This window comes from Primulina tabacum, chromosome 18 (assembly GCF_025594145.1).
Source record: "Primulina tabacum isolate GXHZ01 chromosome 18, ASM2559414v2, whole genome shotgun sequence".
Taxonomy (NCBI): domain Eukaryota; kingdom Viridiplantae; phylum Streptophyta; class Magnoliopsida; order Lamiales; family Gesneriaceae; genus Primulina; species Primulina tabacum.
Window position 1 is genome coordinate 23,298,567 of NC_134567.1, and position 27,292 is coordinate 23,325,858.

The 27,292-nt window shown below is 36.4% G+C and overlaps 3 protein-coding genes across 5 annotated transcripts; 1 reads left to right on the forward strand and 2 right to left on the reverse strand.

The window, feature by feature from the left end:
* The first annotated feature begins 4,808 nt into the window (after positions 1 to 4,808).
* LOC142533088 (putative metal-nicotianamine transporter YSL7) lies at positions 4,809 to 7,976 on the forward strand. Its single transcript, XM_075639706.1, has 5 exons — positions 4,809 to 5,285; positions 5,756 to 5,910; positions 6,003 to 6,235; positions 6,449 to 6,638; positions 6,740 to 7,976. The coding sequence occupies exons 1-5, from the start codon at positions 4,919 to 4,921 to the stop codon at positions 7,835 to 7,837; spliced, it is 2,043 nt and encodes a 680-aa protein (XP_075495821.1). The 5' UTR covers positions 4,809 to 4,918; the 3' UTR covers positions 7,838 to 7,976.
* A 620-nt stretch (positions 7,977 to 8,596) lies between these two features.
* Positions 8,597 to 22,509, reverse strand: LOC142533620 (MAP3K epsilon protein kinase 1-like). 3 transcript variants are annotated; one of them, XM_075640444.1, is made up of 24 exons: positions 22,311 to 22,509; positions 22,093 to 22,227; positions 21,851 to 21,871; positions 21,408 to 21,481; positions 21,232 to 21,322; positions 21,063 to 21,146; positions 19,583 to 19,684; positions 18,623 to 18,754; positions 18,271 to 18,342; positions 17,895 to 17,998; positions 17,524 to 17,608; positions 16,962 to 17,366; positions 15,497 to 15,820; positions 15,371 to 15,415; positions 14,850 to 15,029; positions 14,695 to 14,778; positions 13,801 to 13,892; positions 13,618 to 13,701; positions 12,501 to 13,390; positions 11,948 to 12,336; positions 11,725 to 11,859; positions 10,855 to 11,261; positions 9,685 to 9,799; positions 8,597 to 8,986 (listed from the first exon to the last, which is right to left on the reverse strand). In XM_075640444.1, the coding sequence occupies exons 1-24, from the start codon at positions 22,368 to 22,370 to the stop codon at positions 8,810 to 8,812; spliced, it is 4,287 nt and encodes a 1,428-aa protein (XP_075496559.1). In that variant the 5' UTR covers positions 22,371 to 22,509; the 3' UTR covers positions 8,597 to 8,809. The 3 variants fall into 3 exon arrangements, with proteins under 3 accessions (XP_075496559.1, XP_075496561.1, XP_075496560.1); XM_075640446.1 differs by lacking the exons at positions 21,232 to 21,322; positions 21,851 to 21,871; positions 22,093 to 22,227; positions 22,311 to 22,509 and having other exon boundaries at positions 19,583 to 19,665; positions 21,063 to 21,178; positions 21,323 to 21,464; XM_075640445.1 differs by lacking the exons at positions 21,232 to 21,322; positions 21,851 to 21,871; positions 22,093 to 22,227; positions 22,311 to 22,509 and having other exon boundaries at positions 21,063 to 21,178; positions 21,323 to 21,463.
* Positions 22,510 to 22,966: 457 nt separating this feature from the next.
* On the reverse strand, positions 22,967 to 27,130 carry LOC142532857 (uncharacterized). The gene is made up of 4 exons (XM_075639377.1): positions 26,908 to 27,130; positions 24,950 to 25,497; positions 23,606 to 24,514; positions 22,967 to 23,506 (listed from the first exon to the last, which is right to left on the reverse strand). Exons 1-4 carry the CDS (start codon positions 27,070 to 27,072, stop codon positions 23,251 to 23,253), a joined length of 1,878 nt encoding a protein of 625 aa, XP_075495492.1. The 5' UTR covers positions 27,073 to 27,130; the 3' UTR covers positions 22,967 to 23,250.
* Between the last annotated feature and the right edge of the window lie 162 nt (positions 27,131 to 27,292).

Sequence of the window (27,292 nt, forward strand, 5' to 3'; positions counted from 1 at the left end):
TACAAAATGACATACAGATATGACCAGATGGTCAATATTTATGTCATATAGGTGGTCAGATTGCACGGAGTGCCAAAGTCGATTGTTTCAGACCGTGATCCTCGGTTTACTTCGCACTTCAGGCAGAGTTTGCAACAGGCTCAAGGTACGAAGTTACATCTGAGTACCGCATATCATCCACAGACCGATGGATAGTCAGAGCGGACTATCCAGATACTGGAGGATATGCTGAGAGCCGTAGTGCTTGATTTTAGCACTAATTGGCAAGATGCATTGTCACTTTGTGAGTTTTCATACAACAACAGCTATCAGATGAGTATTGAGATGGCACCATTTGAAGCGTTGTACGGAAAGAAGTGTCGATCCCCTTTGTATTGGGATGATATCTCTGAGATTCCTGAGATTGGACCTGATATGATCAAAGATATGACAGAGAAAGTGAAAGTAATTCAGAAAAGAATGAAGGCAGCACAGGACAGACAAGCCAAATATGCCAACATTCGACGTAGACCGTTGGTATTTGAGGCAGGAGACAGAGTATTTTTGAAGATTTCACCTTTCAGAGGAGTTGTCAGATTTGGCAAGAAGGAAAAGTTGTCTCCACGATACGTTGGTCCATATGAGATTCTCGAGAAGATAGGAGATCGTGCCTATCGACTCGCATTACCGCCTTCAATGTCAGGGATACATGACGTCTTTCATGTATCTATGCTGCGGAAATATCTCACTGATGATTCTCACATTAGTCAGCCGGACGAGACAGAACTTGATGAAAGTCTAAGTTATGTTAAAAAACCGATCCAGATTATCGATCGTAAGGAAAAGCAACTTAGAACGAAGACTATTCCTCTTGTGAAAGTTCAATAGACTCGTCATGGCACTTAAGAAGCTACTTGGGAGACTGAATCAGATATGAGACAGGAATTCCCAGAATTATTTAACTGATGTGAGTTTCCTATTCAGTTTCTGTTATATACCTTCTTATTGATATGATTGATTGCATGTGATTTCGAGGACGAAATCGTATCTTAGGGGGGGAGAAATGTAATGCCCGAGATTTTAATTCTATAAATCTGAGATTATTGATTATAAACTGATATGATTATAGACGGGTTAGTCGAAACCAGATTGGCCAAAGCATATGAAGGGTGCTATTTTTGGACAGAACTATTGGCGCCCGAGCGGTAGAAAATGACCGCCCGAGCGCCAATGTTCAATATGAACATGTTTCGGGCAGAAGAAGTGGCGCCCGGGCGGTAGTTTGTGACCGCCCGAGCGCCAAGGGTGAAATCCGAAAGTGCTTGGACAGAGAAAGCCGCGCCCGGACGGTAAGCTTCAACCGCCCGAGCGCCGAGAAAGCGCCCGGGCGGAAATTTATAACCGCCCGAGCGCCAACTAGAATTGAAGAAAATGAGCCACGTTTCATAGACATGCAAGTTAGGATATATATATGAGTTCATCCTTCAGAATTGCTTGAAAACGAAGAAAGGAAAACGAGAAAGATTGATAAAAATCCTTACGCCTTTAGATTTTGATCCGCCCGCCTGATTTTGAATCCGACTTCAGTACTGAGTTCCTATCGACACAGGCTTCAACTGGACGTAAGTTTTCTTATGTTCTGATAGGATTTGAAAATATGATGTTGAAGGAATCAGATATGATTCATATATGGTGTTTCTGATATGTTAGACATCGTATAATCGAAACCGGATTGAAGAACGGATACCGTATAGAATTGCTATGATTTTCTGAGTTGATTTGATTGAGATTTGATATCATATTTGTATTGTATCGATTATGAGATGTTGGAATTGATATCTGTTGATGGATATTGCTGGGTATATTGAGATTGTACAGTGATGCTGTTGAAACAGAATTTGATTCAATTCTGATTATATCCAGTATTGATTGAGTGGGGTATTGATATTGTATTCCTCGTTATTGTTATTGTCAGATTGAGTATTGACAGATTTGAGTTCAGGACTTCGACAGAGTCAGATTGACAGAAAGAAAGGTATAAATAAATGTTGATTCGGGATTGCACAACTCGAGTTAGATTTGACTTGAGTTTCCCAAAATCACATACTGAATTATCATTGCATTTGATATTTGCAATGCTTGATATTGATATGCTTACTCTATTTAATTGTAGCAAAGCATGAGTTAGAGTTGGGCAGATTCGCCTAGTCTTTGGCAGAACCGCCATGGCAGAACCGCCAAGTCACTGGACTTTTGGGATATATATTGATAGACTGAGGAGAAGACCGACTCCTATTGCAAATCTTCAATATAGACAGCCAAAGTCTGGGACTAAGAACGTACCACCATCTAGCTAGGGTAAAGTAGATGGGAGAACGTTGCGTTCTTATTCAGATCGGGATCCCTATATGAGGATGAATCGAGTCAGAGTTTAGGAGTCACAGAGTTTGATTCAGAGTTTGTATTGATACATATTGTACAGATTTGATACTTGTTATTGATATGTGTTTCATGCTTTTATATATGCTTTTATATGACTGCATGTTTACATTGTTTATACTGGGATATATATCTCACCGGAGTTATCCGGCTGTTGTCGTGTTTGTATGTGTGCATGGCAACAGGTGGGACAGGATCAGGGTCGAAAAAATGAAGATAGATCGTGACTAGAGTGGAGACTACGGACTTGGATTAGAGATAGTGTTTGGACACTTGACATTTACTTGTTAAACCTTAGTTGAATGATTGTATATATATATAGTACAAGATTTGTACTTTAATACTGATATGTATATTAGATTGAATCTCATTACATTCCGCATGTTAAAAAAAAATTATTAGACCCTGATTATTTACATTGATCCAATTATCTCAATAACGATTAAGAAGATGATTAGCGTTCGAGTCCCCACATATCGAGTGGGCGTGACTTGCATTATGCGTTACTTATTTAATTTATTATTTCATTCACAGTAAACAGTGAAAAGCCCCAAGAAGGTTGCAGATTAGTTGAGCCGGCGGACAAAAAATAAAAATAAATAAAGAAAAACGAAAAATCATTATAATTAATAGCAAATTTCATTTCATAAATAAATATAAAAAATATCAATAAAACTTCTAATTGTTATTTCATACGTCTGTATTTTATATAAAATAATTAATACAAAAAAATTCACAACTTTCATTTAAAAATATATATGTAACCGTAAATCCATAATATATTATTTTAAAAAATTCTTTCCAGGCCTGTTGGGTCAACTTAAGCCCGCTTAGGCATGCTACCATGTGGGTTGGCCCATCTAGGTCCGTCTAAAAATTAGTAGAAAAATTTTGATCCAACCCACTTAAATTGTGTGACGGAGCGGATCGATAAGTCAAACTCAAGCCAAATTAACAACTCTAAATGAAAATGATGTTTTTAAAATATAGTATATGTTTCAACAACATTATTATAAAATGGCCGAGTCTTTAGCAAATTGTTGTGTGAATTTGTTGGGTATAAACCAGCTAATATATATTCTTTTCAATATATTTGCAGTTATAACAAGATTAAGTTTAACAACAACAAAAACTAACCAGGAAAAAGAAATACATAATAATGTTATTTTTTTTGTTGAACATACTGCAATTAGTAAATTGGTTTTGGATCATTGTTCTTAAATTTATAGAATAATAATAATTTTATTATTTCAAAGTACATGTGAACATAATTTTTGAACGTCCCGGGGAAATAATTAGTAGATAATTTTAAAAACTGATAAATGCTCTAATTAGCCTTCAAGGAGAAATACTTAAGAAACCCGAGGCAGTGCCCGATGACTCTACGGATGAGAGAAGGAAATATTTTAAGGTATTTTAATTAGTTTATTATATTTTATATAAGTTAGTTTATATCTTATAATATACTTATGATAGTTTTTTTAATGATAGGAGTATTGAGGGGCTATAGACGTCGCTCATATAAAGTTCGTGTATTTTCAGAAGACAAACATAAACATCAAACGTTCAAAGGTGAAATTTCTACTAATGTAGTAGGAGTGTGCTAACAAGATATGCCATTTATTTATGTATTGATTGATTGGAAAAGATGAGCGAGCGATGATAGAGTTCGAAGAGATGTTGTAAGTAGGAGAAATGATTTGGTTGTTCTTGCTTCTTAGTGGTATGATTCATTTACTATAATTTTGTTAAAGATAAGATAGCTCTGTGATGTAGCGAAGACAAACTCGTGAATTTTTGTATAATTTTTAAGGTTTCTATTATCTTGTGGATGATGGATATACCAATTATCAATGGTGTTGTATGAAGTTTCTGAAAAATTAAAAGCAAAAATTTGTGTGAGACGGTCTCACAGGTCGTATTTTGTGAGACGGGTCTCTTATTTGGGTCATCCATGAAAAAATATTACTTTTTATTGTGAATATCGATAGGATTGACCCGTCTCACAGATAAAGATTCGTGATACCGTCTCACAAGAGACCTGTTCAAAAATAAAAGAGTAATTGATTGAACGTGTTAATTAGTTTCTCTACAAATTACAAATAAATTGCTCAGATTCATTAAAACTTAATTTTCATATATTTATATCCATTATCCACAAATAAATTATTAGTTAATATGAAATTTATTATTTATTATTGCGTGTTTTAGTAATTTCTTCTAATATATAATACAAGATGGTTTTATTTTATTTGATTTAATAAATCTGCAGTATCATTAATTATGAATTTATATTTTCATGCAATCAGTCTCCTCAGTCCACTGGGAGTCCGTGGTTATCGGTTCTACAGTTATTGTTCTTGGATTATGATTTCGATCTCTCCAATCTCTCTTTCGATCCTCTATAAATAAGCCTTCTGCGTGATCTTCTGATACTTTTGCCGACGTTTAGTCTTTTTGATCGAGAAAAAGAAACTGGGTTTTTCTGGTAATATATATAATGGTGGATGGAACAAAAGATATCGAAGGCGGCCACTGCGGCGAGGTTCACAGTGAAGAGGAGGCGGCGATGGAGAAGGCCTTTGTGGACACGGCTATTCCGTCTTGGCGGAAACAGATAACGTTTCGATCTATGGTGACGAGTCTGGTGTTGAGCCTTGTGTTCAATGTGATCGTGTGCAAGTTGAATCTGACGACAGGGGTTATACCTTCGCTGAACGTGGCGGCGGGGCTTCTTGGATTTGCGATGGTGAAGACTTGGACTGTTTTGGTCGAGAAATGCGGTCTTTTGAAGCAACCTTTTACCAGACAGGAGAATACTGTCATACAAACTTGTATCGTTGCATCATCTGGCATAGCTTTTAGCAGTATGTTTCTAACTCAGTACTACAACAATGTCTTGAATATATATATATATATATGTGTATGGATTTGGAAAGGAATTTGCAATTTATAGTACTATACAGAACATTATATAAATCCCTTTCTGCATGTTCCTGTGTTATTTTATTTGATTAGCAATTCAATACTAATTTAGATGACTGAATATTTTTTGTGAAATTTTAGTGTTTGAATATGTTGATCACTATACTCTTCAAACTATTTATCGTTTTAGATTTTCACAAAAAAATATATAATGATACAGTTACATAAATGTGTGTGTGTGTGTCTACAAGTGTATGAAATATATGTATCCTCCCGTGCTAGTGTATCTCAATTATTTTAAAAAAAAATTATACCTTGTATCCATATACCAATATCCTTATAAATAAGCTAAGAAATTTATTAATGATGCACGATGAATATATCCATTAACGTCGAATGATGATATCTGCAGGTGGGACAGCAAGTTATCTGCTTGCAATGACTCCTAAGATTGCTGGAGCTGGAAGCGCTGCGATTAATGTGAAGGAACTCTCTGTTGGATGGATGATTGGATACCTTTTTGTTGTTAGCTTTGTGGGTTTGTTCTCAATAGTACCACTCAGAAAGGTTTGATTTCGATTAGTTTTTTTTAGAACACGTAAATCCATTTATCATGGTTCAGCTTTCTGTAATAATTACTTGGAGTTTTGAAATTTTAGGTGATGATTTTGAAGTACAAATTGTCATATCCCAGTGGAACTGCCACTGCATACTTTATCAACAGTTTCCACACTCCTAAAGGAGCAAAGCTAGCCAAGAAACAAGTGTGGTGTCTCTTCAAATCCTTCGTTGGTAGCTTTATGTTCGCATGTTTCAAGTGGTTCTTCGCTGCTGGTGACGGCTGCGGATTCGACAGCTTTCCTACATTTGGTCTCCACGCTTTGAAACAAAGGTTAGGTTCTATTACGCGCAGTATGTTGATAAAATTTTGCTCGCGAGTCATGCAATGAGTACTCATATATGCCTACAGAGGTATTTTAACTCGAAGAAACGAAGTTCTTAGGAAACAGGATTCATTCAAAAGCCAACTTTATATATACACGTCATTTGATGTTGAACTAGCTGCTATTAACTTGTGGGATTTTTTTGCTTTGTTCTGTTCTAGGTTCAACTTTGATTTCTCAACTACATATGTTGGGGTTGGTATGATCTGCCCTTACATGGTTAACGTATCATTACTCGTTGGCGCAATTCTTTCTTGGGGAGTAATGTGGCCATTAATCCAGACCAAGGAAGGCAGCTGGTATAAGGCTGGTCTTAAAGCGAGCGATATTCATGGAATTCAAGGATACAGGGTAAGTAATCTGTAACTATATCCTCAAATAAACATTGTCCTCTGTTATTTTCTCGTTCCTAATAAGAAAGCTTTGATCAACTATTGGATATTATTGAACAGGTCTTTATTGCTATTTCAATGATGCTCGGAGACGGCCTATATCATGTAGTCTACATGGTGATAGTCACCCTAAAAAATTTCATGGCTCAACAATCAGAACAGAAACACGTAAGTGATAGCATGGAGGAAGACCAGCAGATTGGAGACTATGACGAAAAAAAGCGAAAAGAGTATTTCTTGAAAGATCAAATCCCAAATGTAGCTGCCATAACTGGATACGTCCTATTGGCAGCCTTATCAGTGGGATTAATACCTATGATATTTCATCAGCTAAAATGGTACCATATACTTGTGGCATACTCCGTCGCACCCATTCTAGCCTTCTGCAACGCCTATGGTTGTGGCCTAACAGACTGGTCTTTGGCGTCAAACTACGGAAAACTAGCAATCCTCATTTTCAGCTCATGGGCCGGTGTAGAACATGGTGGGATCATTGCTGGGCTGGCCTCTTGCGGTGTGATGATGAGCATCGTGTCAACAGCTTCCGATCTGATGCAAGATTTCAAGACTGGATACTTAACTCTATCATCCCCTCGTTCTATGTTTTTCGGCCAAGTCTACGGCACATTCCTTGGCTGCATCATGTCGCCTCTCGTGTTCTGGTTCTTCTTCAAAGCTTACAATGTCGGGGATCAAAGTGGCTCATATCCTGCTCCATTCGCCATGATGTACCGTGCCATCGCCACTTTAGGAGTCGAAGGTTTCTCCTCACTACCCAAGAACTGCTTATCCCTCATGATTGTGTTTTTTGTCTCTGCTGTGGTGATCAATGTGCTTATCGAAATCTTGAAGAAATATGACATCAAGATTTGCAAGTTCATACCGAGCCCGATGTGCATGGCTATACCATTCTATCTCGGAGCGTATTTCGCCATAGACATGTGCGTTGGAAGCTTGATTCTGTTCTTATGGCAGAGACAGAGTAAGAAGGGTGCAAAGGAATATGGACCTGCGGTAGCCTCAGGATTGATATGTGGAGACTCTTTGTGGGGAATACCTGCTGCCATATTGGCTCTATCTGGAGTTAATTCACCGATATGCATGAAGTTTTTGTCTTCCTCGGTTAACACTAAGGTGGATGGTTTCCTTCAAGGGTGAATATTAAAAATTTATGAATATCTCGTCTAGTTTAGTGTTCTAGTTTCATTATTTGTTTATTCAAGTTTAAAATTCTTTTTGGTTTTGGAACAATTTCAACTTTTGTCTTTTACTTATTTGCTTATTAACAACATATAGATTCATAATTCAGCTAGTATATTATTATTACCACAAATATCAAAATTTCATTTGATGACATTGTCAAGTTTCATCCACGATACACTAAAAGAGTTGCTTTATTTTAAATTCACAAGTAAATTCACAAGACGCACACACCCCCATTTCTTCAACTTTAAAATGAACACGATTCTGAAAAAGAATAGATGGTATAACCATCTTAGCATATTAATTTATGGATTTTGTGCATAAGATTATTACATCAATTATTCATATTTTTTATAAATATATTAAATTAACATATCATACTCTTTCAAAAGAAAAAGAAATCAGGTTCGAGATATTTAATATCCCTTGTGCGTGTGCGCATTCAACATGTTCTCATATTCGACTACGTATTATTAAAATTACAAGAAGAAACTAAGTCCGTCCATTATAAAATATTGAATGTCAATAATAAAATATAAGAGGTAAATCAACGTAATTAACAGTATAATAAACATAAGCGCGCAAATATCATAAATATAGATATCAGTACTGCAAATAAGAGTATAATCATGCTTGAGAATACGTAGCCTGGCTTATATTTAAAAATTATGTTCCATATATAAACAAAAATTAAGGATCCTTTGAAAGGTAAAATGGGTAACGTAGACGTATCGAGAAAAATAGCTCTATTAGATTCTTACCCACTGAAATACTTTTCACAAAATTACACAAATTGTGATTTCCAAAGCTCATTGAAGAACAAAAAACGTAGAAAACAAAAAGGAAGATAAATAATTAGAAAACATCATTGTAAATGAAATGAATGACTTTACAACAACCTCAAGAAACAGCCACCCAAACATGAATTTACAAAACCGTGTTGATATGAAGTGCTTTATGAAGTGAAGTAGCCATTTGTTTTACCAACACTTGCCCTCCCGAACTTTGCCCGTCTCTTCGCTCCTCGATCAAATTCTGAAGCTTCTGAGGCAGATCGTTCTCGACTATCAGTTGCTTTGGACGAGGATGATGCTCGTATACAGCCTGACAACAATAATAAATAACAATGATCGGATAGTGAAAAGTATCAAAAAAATCCCTCGCCATTTTTAAACAGCAGAGGATCAAACAACCTCGTAAAAACATGGGTAGCTTTCATATGCCTCAAAATGGATTTAGATTTCATTTTAAGCATTCATCCAGTACCAAGTACGGAGGAAGATGAAAAACTTCGTACACAAATTTACTTATAAGGATAAGAACACTTGGCAATAATGCCATTAATCTTTACAAAAATACACATCCACCAAGCGTCACCCACTTGTAATGAACATCACCGCCATTGAAGCTATTTCTGGCAAGAACCTCGACAGAAAAGCCCATAGACGAATGAAGCGCATCCAGTTAAGGGGCATCAATTTTCATGCTAAACTTTCAATCAAATTACGATATTCACAGAGTTACGAATACATATTAACCACCCACCAAACAAGGAACTTCTTAACATGACTATCATAGAAACTAGAGTCAGAAATGGAAAATCAAAACTACGACTAGCCGAGATCAATTATGTACACCTAAGGCTTGAGTACATCTTTACAAGAACAAGTATTTCTTTTAGTAATACACATCAGGAGAAAAAAAAGTGGGATGGGTCTACCACCGAGAATTTCATTAGAGACCGAGTTTAAACTATATGACATGCAGAAGATGTGAACAAATGTGAGAACTCAGCTGCCCACCTTAATCAATTTAAGTAAATTCAGACGAGCTATTGCATCCGGATGGTCGAGTCTAGAAATTAACAGAGGAGTTAAGCCATTAACTGCAAGAGTAGTATTTATTCGAGACGATTTCCTGCATCATAAAAGTATATATAAGATTCTCGGTGAAAGCCAGAATCAAATTAATAATGACCTGCAGTTACTTGATACAGCAGATAAACTGACAAAGCAACAAAAAACTGGTGGCTGCTTCTCTTTCATTTTATATTCCCTATATTATTTTCTAACATTCATTCGTAGGACACTCGCAAGCTATCTCTGATTAACGGAAATGTTTAAACATAAGTCCTTACTTCAGAATCACGGTTATGACAGTCATGCAAACACTTGATGATATTTTCTTTAGTGTACAAGATCATGGATGGTAAGGTTGGCATAGTTAGTCAATGATACCAATTCAGTAAAACAACACGTTTTATAGGAATATATAAACTTTGGACCTAAGGTCGTCAGTGAACAAAATTAATAAACATTTCGGGCGGGTATGGACTAATTCTTAAGTTGAACTCGTTGCTAGTAGTACCCAAGATAAACTATTACGGGCATCTGCCAATTCCCCCTGACAAGACACAGGTTTTGCTGAACAAAAGTGGTTCACCTGATACAAATCAAAGGAACTCACACAACTATACCACTACTAAAAGTATATCTTAATGCATAACTCGCAAGCATTTAAGAGGTCCCAGAAAAATGTAAGGCACCTAATACGAAAAAGAGACCCATCCACTCAATTCATTTTAAACTTATTAATTTATTCTGGACTCTTAAAACCAGTAAAGACAGGCTTAGTCGTGAACAACAGTAATCCGCTGTTGACACGTTGGTAAGATGAGAGCTGCAAGCGTGATTTCTTGTGGTGCAGCCCCCACACAAATATAAATGGGGTTGCCCGTGGCATGCCGAACTATTCATATGTCAGTGACATTCATTACTTTATATTTTATAACCTGCTCCATATTTAAAGTAGGCCAAAGCTAATTCTTATAAATCAGTTACAGAGGGAGAAGTGATCAATAATTTAATAAGCCGAGCTTGACAATAAAAGCATATTAACATAATTGAGATGCATCATGAGAAGTGCATATAGATATATAGAATGTAAATAGACAATGGAGTAGAAACCAGTACGTGATCATTTTCAAGAATGGTTCCAATATGTGCAAGAAGTGCTGCTCCGGACAGCACTGGAAGAATATGACAAGTTTCTGCACAGCATCCTTTTTTAGTAAAGCCTGTTCCACTTTCCTGTTTTCATTGTCATGGGCCAAGCATATGGCAATTGAATCTAAGGCAGTCACAGACCAGAGCTGGTCTTCAAGAAGGCTCAAGTACACATCCAATCCTCCATGAGCTCGTAATTGCTCCCTTGAATTCCGTGAAGCATGTGCCATATCACATAAAAGAGGTAATGCATACTGTTTCAAAGGGGAATCAATCATAATAAATTGCATTAAATGCGGAATGATTCCATTTTCTGCCGCCTGCTCCTGTCTCCTCTTGTTAATTTTACAGAGGTTAAATAGCGCATTAAGTACCTTCAGCAAATGAAACTTGTTAGGTACTTATCCAGTTATGGATAAACTTGGCATGTTCAAGTTTATGCAAGAGAACAGTTCAGAACTTGTATTCCAAGCAAACTTCACATTGTTGACAGAATATATTTACGAATCTTAAATTTTAATAATAAGTATTCCCTGCCTAGAAATTGTATCTTATGTAAAAATTTCACTTTCTTCACAAGTAAGCATATCCCTAAAGATAAATCAGCAGTCGTTCCTTGACTCAGTTTCTAATTCAACTACTACAACAAAAAGTTGGATATTGAGGAACCACCATGTGATATGACATCATGATGCTTGATTACTTCATATCATACGTAACAGAAAAGACATACAAAACCCATCTTCCAAACACCAGCCCTATTCCCCTTCATTGAAGAACTCCTATTCTGATACTGAATTTTCCAAATTATGATAGATGACAAAAAAAAAATCTAACCTCATGATGTATTTGGGACACAAGAGCACCTTCTTTGAGATCAAGATTTGGGATTAAATATTTGATTGCATCTGCTCGCTGAAGATGCTCTAAGCAGTGTGGATCGGTTGACAAATGATTAATACACTTCAACAACTAATAGTCACAAAATGATGAGAAAATTAGATGGCTAGACCGGATCGAAGATAAAGTGCAATGTTACATTCAGAACCTTTCGAAGTACCTTTAGCAAAATTGGGGGTTCTATCTTATTGAACATCTGAAAAAGACGGCTAAGCAAACTTTGGCTACACATGTAAGATTTGACAGCGGTGTCTGCTGTGGCAAACTCAAGTAGAAGGTCTGCCACCTTTTCAAGATATTCCCGGGCAACATCAACATTCCATGGAGATACCATATGAGAAAGTAACCCAGATGATGTCGCACTCCCTGGTCTAGCATTCAATACTCCAGAACCAGACAGCACACCAGATGCTGCATGGTAAGCAAGGCCCAGAGTGGCAGCATTTCCTACATTAGATGATAAAGATCCTAACTTCTTATTTGCAGCTTTTGGTGAACTTCTTGGGAGTGAATCAGCATTAGAATTTTCCAGTCCGCGTCCAGAAACCTCTGGCAAAAAAATCATAATAATTTAGCGTTTAACTTCAAAGATGAATGAACGTTCCCTGCATGGAAAGTTCATCCCAGTGCAATGAAGAAAAAATTCATGAAGAGAAATTTATGCATGGTAATAACATTAATAGATTCAGATGCAATTTAACCTTAATAATTACCTGCAAATTCAGCCATCAAAAAATCAAGTCCATTTGTCTTCTTGTCGTTAGATGCATGTAATAGTGGCAGTATGCTTTCGTGTTTCTCCACACCACTGAGATGCCGCGTATACTCTAGCTGACCTGAGAAGTGGCGAGATGGAGGTTCCTTATCCAATAAACTCAAAAGGGGTCGAACATTTTCTTGCTGGCTAGCAGCAGCAACAGACAAATGCAATCCATTAGATGCTGCTTCAAAAGATTTTGGTGCTTCAAAAGATTTTGGGGCACTATCCGTGGATATTCTACTGGGTACATTTGCACCTCTTTGCGGCTTTACATCAACTTCAGCTACGGAAGAATCATTCTTCCACCGATCTAGACCTTCCCGATCTCTTGAAATGGCTGGAAAGTGATCTCTCATTAGAGGTGCAGATCCTTTTTCCAATGATGCAGATTCTGGACCCTTAAAAGCACCTGAGGACTCCACAGTGGCAATATTTGATCTAGGTTTGTCAGTATCTGGAGGTAAAATTTTTGAATCAGGTGAATACGATAATGAAACTGGTGAAGGTTCTTGTGCTCCAATTTGTGATACATGATCTCCCTGCTTAACTTTAAAGTGATCCGGCAAGTCGATCCCATGATAAGATGGATCCATCTGCACAAAGGAAGGATTGCTAGAATCCAGAGGACCAGATCTCGGTCTTGGAGCCAAACCGTCTGGAGGAAATCCACCTCCACTAGATATAGCAGCTAGACGTGTTGCCTCATTCAAACTATACAGAGTGTTAATAAGCCTGAGTAATATCCCATTCTTTCCGGCTATACGACAGAAATCATTTCTAGAGGTGGACTTCTGAAGCTTGAAAACCTGCCACATACCATCAATAGCCATGTGAACCATTTCTCTGCATGTGAAGAAATAGGAATGAGTTTATGGGTATACTAATAAAATGCAATTCATGATGAGTATATATGGAACTTTTCAGAATCTGAGCCTTGTAAAGTACTCTCTTATTAGGAAGCAAAAGACTCAGTGATTTTGGATTAAAATGATATAGCACTAGGGTGTGCATACATTTTGGTTCCAAGTTTTCAAAATTCTATAACGCACACAAGTACTTCCATCACAAACCTATATTTTGCATAATCGGCCTCCAAAAAGCCCACCAGGATGGGAATACCACGACAAGCAATAAACATCTGCAGTGTCAAAGAGCTGAAGAAAACAAAGTTTTTATCATTTGCTCAGAAGAAGGATTTAAGTGGCAAAAAATGGATTTGGTGAAAAATCAACACAGTAAATAAACAAACCAACCTCGATTGACATAGTTGCTGCAGAAAGTATGCTGCTTCCATGCGAACTTCTCGAGGACGATCAGGCACAGCAAAACCCATCACAACAGGAATCTAAAAAATAACCAATCGATAAGTATGGTTTACAAAAATATTCAAATTCACATAATTGATTTAGCTGATGAAGATTTTCACAGTATAATATTACTTTGTTGCAGAGATATACATTGTTTATGGTCCACAGCTTAAAAATGCAACTATGCCTTTAAGTAATGAAAAGCTATCATGTTAAGCCCATTTAAGCAGCGGGGCCGGAGGTTCAGATTCATTGTCTCGAATATTCTGCCTAGATGTCCTCTGCTTCTGCCAAGGTGGCAGCAAAAAATGACTTTCAAAATGATGCAAATCGATACTGGAGAAAATTTTGAGAACCTAATAAGATTGATTACTAAAAGCTATAGTTAATTATATTGGCAACTGCATCATTTAAATTAGTTCATAATAGAGTCTGACTACATGCACCTTACGAATACGAGGATTCCATTGGTATAAAATTTGGTCAAAGACCCTACTCGCTCACTTAATAAATTCAAGAGGAACTGATTGTTTTTCCCATATTAAGTCAACAGATGAAGTTGGGAGACTATGAGCACAATACACAGCTTTGTATGTACAAATAAATTAGCTTGGAAATTTGAATTAGAAAATTTTCAAGCTCAGTTGGATATTTCACCTACAAAAGAACTTCCCCTTTTGGGAGGTTCAGTGTGTAGAGAACCCACGTGTGGTAATCCATAACCAACGTCCATCAACTTACAACCACATCCATCTTTCTCTTCATCACACCATTTGTGTACATGATTCAAAACCTAAGGGAGGGAGGGAGAGACTGACACAAGGCATTCAAAATACTTACAAGCCCAACTAGGCACGCATTCTCCTGAAAATCAGTGTTGTCTTTGATTATTTGGTTCAGAACTTGAAGCACAGAACATATGACCTGAAATTTAAAAAGGGATTAATCACTGCGTCAACAAGGCAAATGAACTCATTTTCTTGCAGATTACATACACGAGTTCTGGGAACCTCTAGGAGTTCCATTAGAGGAAGAAAACCATGCTGTGTGATGAATACTATTTTCTGTTCAGGTCGTTGACGGAAAAAAGTGTTCAACTTCTGACAAACAGAGACTATCACATCTTCTGGTTCATCTGGTCTCAAGGACGACACTAGTTTGCTAAATTCGACAGCCTGCAACAAAGAAACACAATGGCATGCACAACAAGCTAATCAGTTATGCACTTATTTTGGAAGAATAAAACACATGACGGATGATGCCACAACGTTGAATCACTAATTCATAAATTAAATCTAATTTAAGAGATCTGATCACAAGTCTGAAACACAATTACATGGATAAAAACGAAAGAAATATATACATGATACCAAAACAAATAATCGGAAAATTAGTCAGCCAAATCCAACTTAAGCGATCTGACCAAAATCCAGAAGACTTAAAAAAAAAAAACCATAGAGTAAACAAAAATGAGAAAATAACATGGAAACATCCAGCAATAAGGAATAAAAAATACCTGAAGGTGAAAAGGATTTTCTGCAGGTAATTTATCTTCAAATCCCTACAAAGCAAGTATGGGTAAACAACACGTAGGCATTTATATCCAAAACATAAGAAATCCAGTACAGTATGTATATCGTACCAGAGCATCAATGTCAATAACATCTTCCTTCAAAACACCCATCATTAGACGCAATAGGTCGCCACCATTTGCCTGTGCTGATTCATTCTCCATTTGTTTTTGAGCAATTGTATCCCTTAACTTTGTGGCTAGATCATTCTTTCCACTGTCAGAGACCGCATAGCCTCGTTTAACATGGGAGGAGGATGCAGAAGTAGAAGCTTCAGCTCCCCGATCCTCAAGGTTCTCTAATGGATGAAATAAGTCATCCAAAGAAGCATCACCAGGAGTGTCACTGAATCTGCTCAGCTCATTTCCTCCTGAGATTACTGATGACTTCTCAGCCTTCACGGTGATGTCAGGATATTAAATTATAGTACAAATTACCATAAAATGCCTGTGCAATAAAAAGATACAGAGTACCGATCCAATGGAAGATGCAGTCTAAGTATTGTAGAAGACAAATAAACTGAATAAGAATATTTAGCATTTAAATAAATGAGAAGCCTGATAAAGTGGAATGGTGGATGAAGCAATAATGCAATAATCAACGAAAAACTAGTTACTCTTGTTCTTTCGAATCACTTAAAGGATCAGAATGAAGATAATATCAATTTTTGGCCAATTCTGCATCATTTTTCTGGATTGCGTCAGCTGGTGGGAAAACTTGGCAATTTAATTAAATTACCACGGTAGCATATAAACCTTTAACTTATATGAGTGTTCAACACAGCTTCTATTAATCTGTTGAATAATTGCTACTTCATTGTAATTTATAAACAAGCAAGCTAAAGTGGCCCACTAACGCACTTCTATTTTTTTGGATATCGAGCCTCATAATTGATCGTTGATAGTCTTTTTTTATATAAGAAACAATATTATATTATATTAATTAAAAGTTATAATTACAAAAGGCAGACAAGTGGTCCGCGCAACCTAACGCAAAACCAGAAACATATTAACAGCAGAAAAAAACTCCAATTCCTTGACAACTCTGAAACAGAAAAAATCTTAAACTCCTTATGCTTTCCCATCCAGCTAGGAGCCTGAAACTTTCTCTCACTAACACACTTCTATTCGACTGTGTAAATAGAATCATCATTGGCCTTCAAACAACCATGGAACAAAAATACAATCAACCTAATGCAGGAACAAAAATAACCAAGATTTCAAATGAGCAGACACCCATGCATAATACAACTAAAGATTCATGTCATGAAGGCTCCGTTGAGAAATAAAATAAAGTGAGAGCCTGAGAGGTTTGATCAGTAATTATAATATTCTCCTCAAATAAAAGATTATGCATATGTCAAAGACCGATTATTGCACCCTCAATAAGATTGACTCAATGTCTAAAAATGTCCTCAACATTCCATGTCAAGATAGAGATACGGCAAAAGATTGACTCAACATCATAAAAATGTCCTTGACAATTCATGTCAAGATAGACAAACTGCAAAGATAATCCACAAAAAGGTTAAATTACCTTCCGAGGACTATAATCTTGGCTCTTTTGGCCAAAATTTAGTGTGTCCTGCTCTGTATTGACAGAACTGCCTTTTCCTTGAACAGGTTTAGCAACTTCTTTTTTCTTTGTAGACTCAGGCCGTTCAAATTCACCATTGATCAACATTTCAGACTGATGATCCAGGTTGGATTTCTTATGTCCCGAAAAATCAGAAAGTGGAGCCTCGTAACTGTCTACTAGGTTATTTAAACTGGCTTGTAATGGTGATTTCCCATGAACAGAAAATGTGGGAACATAATCTGAAATCATATCTTCCTCCAGGTTATTTGCTCTTTCCTCAGAGTGATTAACATTAGATATATTGTTGCCAGAAGACATGCTGATTCCTACACGCTCAGATGATAGCATCCCTGTTTTGATTTTCTGAAATGCGAAACAAGGTTCATGGAAGCAAATGGTAAAAACAGCATCTCTCATGGAGTACAAGCATGCGATAGAGAATATATATATATATAAAACTCGATGCGCAGCAACAAAGAATGCCAGAAAAGAGGCAAATTTCAAACAAAATTTACTTTACATTCTCAGCAGGAGAGATTTCAGAATTATGCCCTTGTTCGCCTCTACTTAACTCCGTACCCCCAGATCCAACGTCCTCAATGGTTCTGCAAATTTTTAGAATTTGAAATGCATATATATTGAACTATCCCACTAATACTGGATCCAAGTAAGTTTCTTAAATTTGTATCTTCAGCTTGGATCCAATGTCTAATAACAGAATATTTTGAAGTTAAAAAACAATTAAGGTGTACTTCCACCCTTGCAGTAATATCCATATCAAAATTCAAAACTATTTAAAGTACCAAAAACTGGTAAACAACACAAAAAGATATCTTCATTTTATGGGTGAGGGAAAACTTGAAAAGCAAGAGAGAATCACTATTAATATACCTTAATGTTTCACTATGACGCAGAGAGGTCTGCAGAGCACGCCTTGAATTTGGTATCCAAGGGTGTGAGAGTAACGTCTTTGCGTCAGGCCTCTGTCTAGCATCCTGAAATATCACATTAAATATTAAAGTCAGCGTAGATATATACATATGATAAAAAGTCACTATCGTGGTAAGACAAGGCAAGTCTATTCATGGATAGAAAGTTACCCAAATAAGTTACCCGGACACTATCACAAAGTTATTTTCAAATACACACTCAAAATTTTGGAACCAAGTTGAGTTGAACGCATCAACCAAACACCATCATTACACGTAAAACAATTACATACCAAAAAAAACAAGAAAACAGAAATCAATCATATCTTCCAGCTGACCTTCTTAAAGCACTGACGTAGGAAATCGGTAATATCTGCAGATATACCATCTGGAATTGGAGGATGCTCGTCCTGGAAAAGAACAAATAAAGTATCATGTGCAGAGTAGCAATTATATCTCGGTTGAAGAACACAATAAATGCACCCAGTTTGTTTTATTGCACAAAGAAAGGATATCTCATGTACAGTGTGTTTGTTGGTTAAAAGTACAAAGTATCTTAATTTTTTAGAATTAGCATAGGGTGAAATGCCATGGGGGGTTGTAAAAAACAATGAAATTCCCACATGATGTGCAGCAATAATTATGGTGGAATGCATATTAGAATGATGATAACTCAGACCTGATTTCTACCTGCACAATCCTAAATAGGGCGGGCATAGGCTGAAGATCATAATATGGTGGTACACATGTGAGAAGCTCGATGACAGTGCAGCCGACACTCCAAATGTCAGAAGCAGCACAAACTCCTGACATTTCAATGACCTGCGATAGTGAACATCAATATGACAGCAGAATTACCTAAAAGAAGAAGTACACCGACATGCCTCTCAGAAGTAATTACTGATAAATGTAACACTGGATAACTTACTGATCCAACGTGTGAAATAAAGTATATCATACATCATGTCAAACTAAATTAATAGTATGCTCTCATTAGAAAGTGTGGAAATAAGCATTTGCATCAACATGAAACGGAGTAATATCATACAGGCAAAAATCACAATTTTATCCACCCAAGATCATGAAGGAATCTTGAATTGACTTGTGTGAGTAAGTCTATATGACTATAAAACTTTATTATGAAATTCATACTTAACAATTTACTAATGGTGGGGTATTAGAATAAGTTTGAGCATCAAATACTAATGGTTAATGGATGAAATACATTTTGATATCCCAAAAAGAGTATGACATGCTGCAACTAGTAAATAATTTCAGTACTTCACCACATAACAATATTCAATTAATTATAACCTGAAAAGCATAGCAAACTTCAAGCACGAACCTTCATACCTATTCGTTTTCCAAACAGTAAAAAAATCATTGCATTTTATTAAGCTACTGCACCTCATGTGGAGCCTTTGAACTCAATATCCATATTTTTATTTGATTATTTGCAATAAGACAATAAGATTATAAATTATCTTGTGAGCTTACTAGCAAACAAAATCGCAGTGTCACAAACAGAGGTAATTTACTCAACCATAGAAGGAGCAAAACAATGTTTTACACAACAAAGGCACATATAAGAAACTTCAACTTGATAGAAAAAACTTAGACTAGAATGGAGGAAGAGGATCAGAGAGATACCTCAGGGGCCATCCAATACGGTGTTCCAACAACCGAATGAGTATTAAGATCAGCTTCATTTAGTTTGGTTGCCACCCCAAAATCTGCAAGTTTCACAAGACCCTGAAATTTTAAGTTAGCAAAAGAAATACCATCCAAAAAGCTTGAACATTTTGCCAAAACAAATTAAGGGAAAAGTATAGATGCACACAGAAAACAAAAGCACCTAAAGGTGAAGCTGTTCTATCATTTGTCAAAAATTCAATTCCCTTTGCTTCAGACAAAATACAGAAAATAATCTAGCAAATTATACTGGATGTTAAGAATATTTCTATTACCCTAATTTTGGTGATTGACAAATTAACAGAATCGAGCTGTTACAGGATCCAGCCGCTTGCTCTTTGTATTTCAGGTTTCTCAGACAGTTGTATCAAAGTCTGATGACCGGTCCAAAGAAATTAATTCAGGACACGTGATCAAAAGTTATTATCCAACGATTCTAAAATGATCAGATAAGAGCAAAACAAGGGATACTTTCAAGCTCAAGCAAATCAGATAAAGTGCATGGCACAGTATCCTACCTACCGTTGATGTGACAGGAATGTTTTCTAAAATGTCTCAAGTCAAGCAACTTTTCAAAAACTATAGGGACTAAAGCTAGAAAAAGCAAAGAGACATTAAATGACATTTAATGACGAGTGTACGATGAATGAGAAAGAATGACATTCTGTCGGATACAAGTACAGATGATCGTTGAAAAGTCATTTCCGACTGTTAAGGCTTTTCAATTATAAATATGAAGATCTGCATTCCAAAATTATTGTGCAATCAAATCTTTCTAACTTCAAGCTGTTAATCAAGCACAAGCCTTACAGTTCATATCCGATCAACAACGATCATCTTTGTGCTACTTCACTAAGGTTGTCTGTTGGACCAAAGATTGCCAAACAATCCAGATTTATAAAGTGATCGCTAAGAGTAACAACTTAGGCTTTTATAAGTCCTAATTGTAGTGGGTATTTACAAAAAGTTATAAAACCCAAATCTTTTAGTGGAATCTTTCCTAAGTGGAACAAGATGTGACATAGGTGTTCTTGTCTCCGAACATCTATAATATACATGTGATATTTACTTTACGCATTGACTTTTTCAATTCATTTTCCAGTCGTTTATTATTAACTATTGTCTATACTGATATCACGAGCATAGCCAGACCGTTTCCGCACTTGTTCATTTTTAAGTGCTCCAGCGAAGCCAGCCGTTCAAGGATACTTATTTTAATAGCTTAAAAATTGTTAGAACAACTCATTTTTACAAAAAATAAAATTGTTAGAACAGCTCATTTTTACAAAAATATTTTCAAGAGTTTATTCACCCCTCTAAACTATATTTCGATCATTTAGATCCCAACACTAGAACAGATCATAACAATTTTAGAAAAAAAAAACAATGGCAAAGAGCAAAATTTAACAAGATATCAAAAATAAAAATAAAAGGGCACCTCTTTTGTCGTTAATATGTTAGCTCCCTTGATATCCCGATGAATTACTCCTTGTTCATGTAGATATACCAGACCTTCCAATACCTGACCACGTCACACCACAATATATTTGAAACCTGAATCAACAAGAAAGAAAAAAAAGTTACAGAAAATAAATCAGCTCTAAAACCTGGGCTATGTATACAGCCACCAAAGACTCAGGGAAAGGCCCAAATTTATTCGGCTTAATGATGTTTGCAAGCGAACCATTCTCCACGTACCTTCAAAAAAGACAGAAATTATTTTCCAACCCTGTCGAATGGTTGCAAGCTGGAGAGCACTGATAAGATTAAATGCTTAACATACTCTAATATTATGTGAAGGTGGGTTTTTGTCTTCAACGACCCAAGATATTTCACAATATTTTTATGATTCAGATTCTGCGTGAGATAGACCACACAGCAATTAGATAACAATTATAAACCAAATCATATATATCTGCAGTCCAACAGCATCAAAAGATTCAAAACTGCAGTCTGAAACACAGATAGGTGGTCAATCAGGTGCTAAAGTTCATTTGTCAATTAGATTGTTAGCTATTGCAGGCAGGGACAACAAAACAACGAGGAAACCCATAGACACGAACAATTGTGGAGGAAAAGCATTAGAGAAGCGAGTTTAATCACTTTCTTTAGTAAATGTAATAAGCAGCCAGAGTTACAGGGCAGTACCTAATCGTTAAACAGTGATGCAGTCGAAGCTGTGCAGAAAGAAACTTAAAATATTCGCACTTAAGAACAAAATTTTACCTTGAGAAGATCAATCTCTTGCTGTTAATCACATTTCCAATGCCGGCCACATAAAAAACAGAAACCAAAGAATGAGCTAGTGTGCTGAATTTTATAAGAAATGTTATCGCAAGATAAACTGGGTTCGAAAGCATTTAGTTGAATTAACTATAATTCAAGCAGAAATATATAATAAAAACTCAATAACAATGATGACAATAAACAGCGATTAAACTGCTTTTAAAACACGAAATTCATCAGACCATAATGGTGTTAAGATCCTCTTGAGCAATGTTCTCGAGAGAGACTTGCTTGATTGCCACGAAATCACCATTCTCCAGATCCAAACCCTTGTACACTCTCCCATACGCCCCTTTTCCAATCTCATCTCCAAGCATCTGCACACAATCATCTCATTTTAACCGTCTCCACTTATTTCTGCACATAAAGGGACACACTTACGGTGAAGACGTGTACGTACATATTTGTTATCTAGGGTTTTGGATTTGTGGAAAGCGGATGACGTCATTTGCCGAGACATGGCTGTTTCTTCCTCTGAACACTAGTTTACTTCCATTCATCAATGTAACGGCAGCTGTTCGGCGGTGTGATACCCCGGCGGAGATTGTCGGAGGAAACGGAGAAGAGAATTTTATATTGATTATTATTATTCTTTAAGCTCGTCGTGTTATTATCAATTGTTAAAATATTTACCAGTGATTCTGTGGGGGCGCCAGCCTGTCAACAACCTTTTTCATATTTTTATTTAATTTATTTATTAATTAATTATATTATTTTTATCAAAACAAAACTATTTATATTTTATATAATTAAATTATGAAAACTAAATAATATTATCCATGAATAACTGAAAATTTTTAAATATGACAAAAACTTATATGAGACGATCTCATTAGTCATATTTTATGAGACAGATCTCTTACTTGAGTCATCCATAAAAAATTATTACTTTTAATGCTAAGATATTAATTTTTATTGTGATATCGGTACGATTTTGACCCGTCTCACGATAAATATTCATGAGACCGTTTTATAAGAGAATTACTCTTTAAATAAACGAAAACTTGCTAAACTTGTGTTTAAATTAATCATAAAACACAATTTATCATCTATTTTAAATTTAAATATTATAATTTTACTTCAAATAAATTGTCTGATATTATTAAAGATTAGATTAAAAATGATGGAGGGACAATGAAATCACCTGCTTCTTCTAACACGAAAACTTTTTAAACATTTTTTTAAATTTGGTACAAAAACTGTGAGAAGGGGAAATTAATAATTTTCATCGTCGAAACTACTATATTAAATTAACAAATCATAAACAAGAAGATTGGGAATTCTCCATTCACGGAAAATCTTGATTTCTGCTAAGCTCAGATAAAGTTTCAAAACGACATCTAATCTTGATCAGGCTGGTCACGGTGGAGAACCTCACCATCTTCGGTTCCATAATTCACCCACGGTAGTAAGGACTCGAATAAAACAGCTAGTGCATTTCGATCTGCAACATCACGGAGCACATGATCTTCATGAATATTCGGTAGCTGCTGGTCATTCACGACCGCCCTCTGGTCGACTATGAAGTCCTGCAAGTTATCAGGTGGCATTGTTGGGGTGGTATCCGAGAAATCCGATATCAGCAAGTGAGAGTACCTGAAAAAGAAGCAAAGAGGAAGAGAAATAAAATGTTTAGCAAGCACAAATTATGGCAGATCGATTCAATGATGATCATAGTAACAAGATGATGCTCACTCATTATTCTCAGACGAAAAGGCTTCTTCCCTCACACAAGCCCAGTCCCTACCAATGCTTCCTTGGTCCTTCAGCGTCTCAATTACCAAGCGTGCAGAATCGAGTAAAAGCTTCTGCAGATCAGGTAGCCTCCATATCAGATAACTTTTCTCAATGTATATAGTAATCAAGTGATCCAGGGACGGATTTCCCAGTTCCTCTGATCGAAAGAAACTATGCTCGACCACACTTGTCCACATCCGATCCTTAAGGGGTACCTTGGCAACCAATTTTTTTAATACTGATGGGTGAAGCATCAAGGCCTGCTTCATAAGATCGAGTGAACCAGCTCTTCGAGCATCCACTTGCCCGTCATTTGAACTTTCAGTTTGTTCAAGGTAAAATCTTGCCACAGCAAGTGAGAAAGAAAAATTAGGAAATAGCCACAAGGAATTATCACCTGTATATTCTTCGGAGAAATGTTCCAACCAGGCATACTCCTCGGCTCTTAAAGAATAGTAGTCCATACAGAACATGCTGCCTACAGGATCATCTGAATCTAAAGAAAGCAACAGCTTACAAATTTCGAGGGCAGATCTGTGGCAGCCGCGTCTGTCCATGTTTTTCATGTGGTTGAAAAGTAGTGAGAAGAATGGTTTGTTCGTCTCATGGACATACTTTAGCTGGCCATTCTGCAAGGAAGTAAATAGTGGATGCCATGCGCATTCCATTGCATAGAGACACTTTGCAATAGCATCAGCCGACATCTGGTGTTCGCCCGTGAATTTGAAATAGTCCGCCAATGTCATTAACGAATCTATGTGATAAGGATGATACATCAAAATACTTGCAATACCGTTAAGATCGTGCATAGCCTTTGCAGCTTCAAAAGCTTTCTGAGATTGGGAATATGATGATGAATGCACATACCTAAATGGCATAGACCAAAAACTGTTACGAAGTTGCATTCAACATTTCACAGCACAAATTAGCAACTAGAAAAACAGACGACGACAAAAGACATAAAAACTTGCAATAATCTTCCTAATCAGAGTTCACACTATGAGGTGGGGTATTCTATGGATTCAAATTCGCACAAGACTTTCTTGCACTTGCAATTATGTCTCACAAGAATTTTAAATGTGAAGCGAGAACATTGACTAGGAGATAATTCTCTTTGACTACGAGTTGAAACTTTATTTGATTAATCTTTCCCAAGCACCATTCCTTGACGATATCTACGTTTTGCATTAAGTGTACACTTTAAAGCGCCATATGTAATTCCCATATTTCTGCAGTATCTCCAACAATAAAATTAGACTTATTTTCCGCAGCTTCAAGATAAAAGCATTCATCGGCAACTACCTGAAATAGTGAACACCATCTCTAGTCTCAAGCAGTTCCATGGACAAAGATCCATCCCATCGTGGCCAGTGTTCAGATGGAGAAACAAGAATAGTTCTTCTGAGGCTATGAGTCCCTCGTCTCCCACCATGAATCTGCCTAGAATTTACAGATGAGTGATTTCTTTCATATGAATTTACTACCTTGGAACCAAAAATCCTACGCAACTCATTTTCAGCCTTTAGAAATTTCGGATCAACCAGTAAGATAGAGGAGTTAAACTGCTTCTTCACCGTGCCACCAGTATTTGCTTTTAGCAGCTTCAGTTTTTTCATACGAGAAGAAATCTGTTGACGGCTACTGCTAAAAGAGCTAGTCTCCAGAGTAAGGTTTTCTAACAACTGATTAGAAGATAATTCATCATTTTCAATGCTTATTTCTTTGTTTTTCTTCTTCTTCTTCTTATGTTTCTTCGATTTGGTACTCGGCTTTGAATCTGCAGCTTTTAGTGTTGAGGTATGCTCGCCAATGTCACAATTTGAGGTCTCTTCACCAATGTCACCCTTTTCCTGCAGATACACTGTCATTTATGGCAACAAAAATTTCTAATAGCAATCTAATTGACAAAACATAAAGAAAAGCATTTTTCCGTTATAGGCATGATTTTCAGGAGCAACAATAAATAGACTGCGTTTGCATATGATTGCAATACATGTGCACTTTGAAAATGCTTCCATCACAACTTCTAGTCATTACAAAGCCAGTACTGAAGTATAGCTTCACACACTTTTGAAGAGGGCAAACACCAAGTTCAATTAATAAATAGTTGGAGCTTTTGAACATAAACGTGCTTTTACAGTGGTGCTGTAGTGGCATCAATCGCAGGAGTTAAGTGTGTTGCTGCCCGAAGTAACAAAAGTATGACATAAAGTAATAAACAGCAAGACCGACACATTTAGGTAAGTAATAGAAGAGTCGAGTGATGAACCTTGTTGGCAAAATTTTTGACAGTCACCTATAAATTTAATTCCCTTGCTTTCTCTGAGCTGTGTTAGGTGAGTGGTCTTATTTTTCCTGCTAGTTTCTATTTAACACCATAAAATACTACACGGAAAAAAATAGTAGTTTACAATATAACCAATACGAGAACTGAGAGCAAAATGAATAAACATCAGGTTGTAAGAGGACGTAGTTAGCCTCAGGAAGCCTCTTAGGAGAGTCTCAATCACTGTGCCATCTACCAGACGGCAAGCAAAAATATAGACCACCATAACTGGTAAGCAATAGCCTATATGTATCAAGTACATCATCGAATATTACATAAACGACAGCTTACGGTCAAACAATTCTGCTAGAAATTGGAGAGCGAAAAAGCCACTTGAAATACAATCGTAAGGGATGTGCTAGAAATCAATTTCGAACTCAATAAGTGTTTTTCTACTTGAATGCCACTAAGCAATTTCCAATTCAACCAGCGAATTTTTATTTTAAAGCTGCTTCAAGCAGCACCTACTATGTTAAAGGCCCAAGATCCACTAATCAGCCACATGTTATGGTCTGACATCAGTTACGCTAGAAATAGTGGGTTAGTACTTAAGTTTCACCTAACAGATTAGTCTTATGGTCTCTCCTCCAAGGTTGCAAGTCATAAATCCACGCGAATGTTCATTGGTGTTACCTACGCGGTACGGAATATAGCTAGAATCTCTAACGAGCATTAATAAACGATGGTAGGTAAAGTAATTTTTTATGATTTCGGGTCCAGCAAGGTCTGAACAGAACAACTCTTTAATATTTTCCCCAATTCCAATCTTAAAATCGATCACTTCGCAGAGAGAAAGCCCGAATTCACGATCCTCCTCTTTGTTCTTATAAAGTGATTAGTCCAAGATTCATGCTTAAGTAACAATAGCAGTAACAAAGAAGAAGAGGAAAAAAATTTGTCAGAATAATGATAGAAATATAAATTAAATTTTGACCTGGTCTGAGGCCGTGGAGTCGTCGTCCTGAAGGAGATTGAAAGGATTAGGGCGGCGTATAAGGGCGGCGTCGGAATCGTCGGAATCATTGGCTTCGTCGGAGTTGAGGTGGTGATGCGGTGGTGCTTGCTCGTTAAGAACCTTTTTCAGCAATCGGGCCGACATCTTCTCTTCGAATCGCTTCTCAAGCGTTTTTCGATATTTTATTTTTGAGAAATTGTAATATATGCGGTCTTACTTTGAATTTATGCATTTTGACGTTAAATCAACGTCAGGTTAAAATACATATTAAAATTGAAAAAAAATATAATATTAAAATTGAAATTTGATAATATATAAATTTATATATAAAATTTATATAGTTGAAAGCAAAAAGACATAATTT

Excerpts from the sequence above, each read along its gene's own strand:
- LOC142533620 (XM_075640444.1), bottom strand. The coding sequence starts at position 22,370 with ATGTCTCGGCAAATGACGTCATCCGCTTTCCACAAATCCAAAACCCTA. Across the intron at positions 21,147-21,231 it reads TGGCTGTATACATAGCCCAG|GTATTGGAAGGTCTGGTATA; the intron begins GTTTTAGAGCTG and ends TGACGTGGTCAG. Across the intron at positions 17,609-17,894 it reads CGTCATAGTGAAACATTAAG|AACCATTGAGGACGTTGGAT; the intron begins GTATATTAATAG and ends AAAAATTTGCAG.
- LOC142532857 (XM_075639377.1), bottom strand. The coding sequence starts at position 27,072 with ATGTCGGCCCGATTGCTGAAAAAGGTTCTTAACGAGCAAGCACCACCG. Across the intron at positions 24,515-24,949 it reads GATGGTGTTCACTATTTCAG|GTATGTGCATTCATCATCAT; the intron begins GTAGTTGCCGAT and ends TATGCCATTTAG. Across the intron at positions 23,507-23,605 it reads TTTTCGTCTGAGAATAATGA|GTACTCTCACTTGCTGATAT; the intron begins GTGAGCATCATC and ends CTTCTTTTTCAG.
- LOC142533088 (XM_075639706.1), top strand. The coding sequence starts at position 4,919 with ATGGTGGATGGAACAAAAGATATCGAAGGCGGCCACTGCGGCGAGGTT. Across the intron at positions 5,911-6,002 it reads CAATAGTACCACTCAGAAAG|GTGATGATTTTGAAGTACAA; the intron begins GTTTGATTTCGA and ends TTGAAATTTTAG. Across the intron at positions 6,236-6,448 it reads CTCCACGCTTTGAAACAAAG|GTTCAACTTTGATTTCTCAA; the intron begins GTTAGGTTCTAT and ends GTTCTGTTCTAG.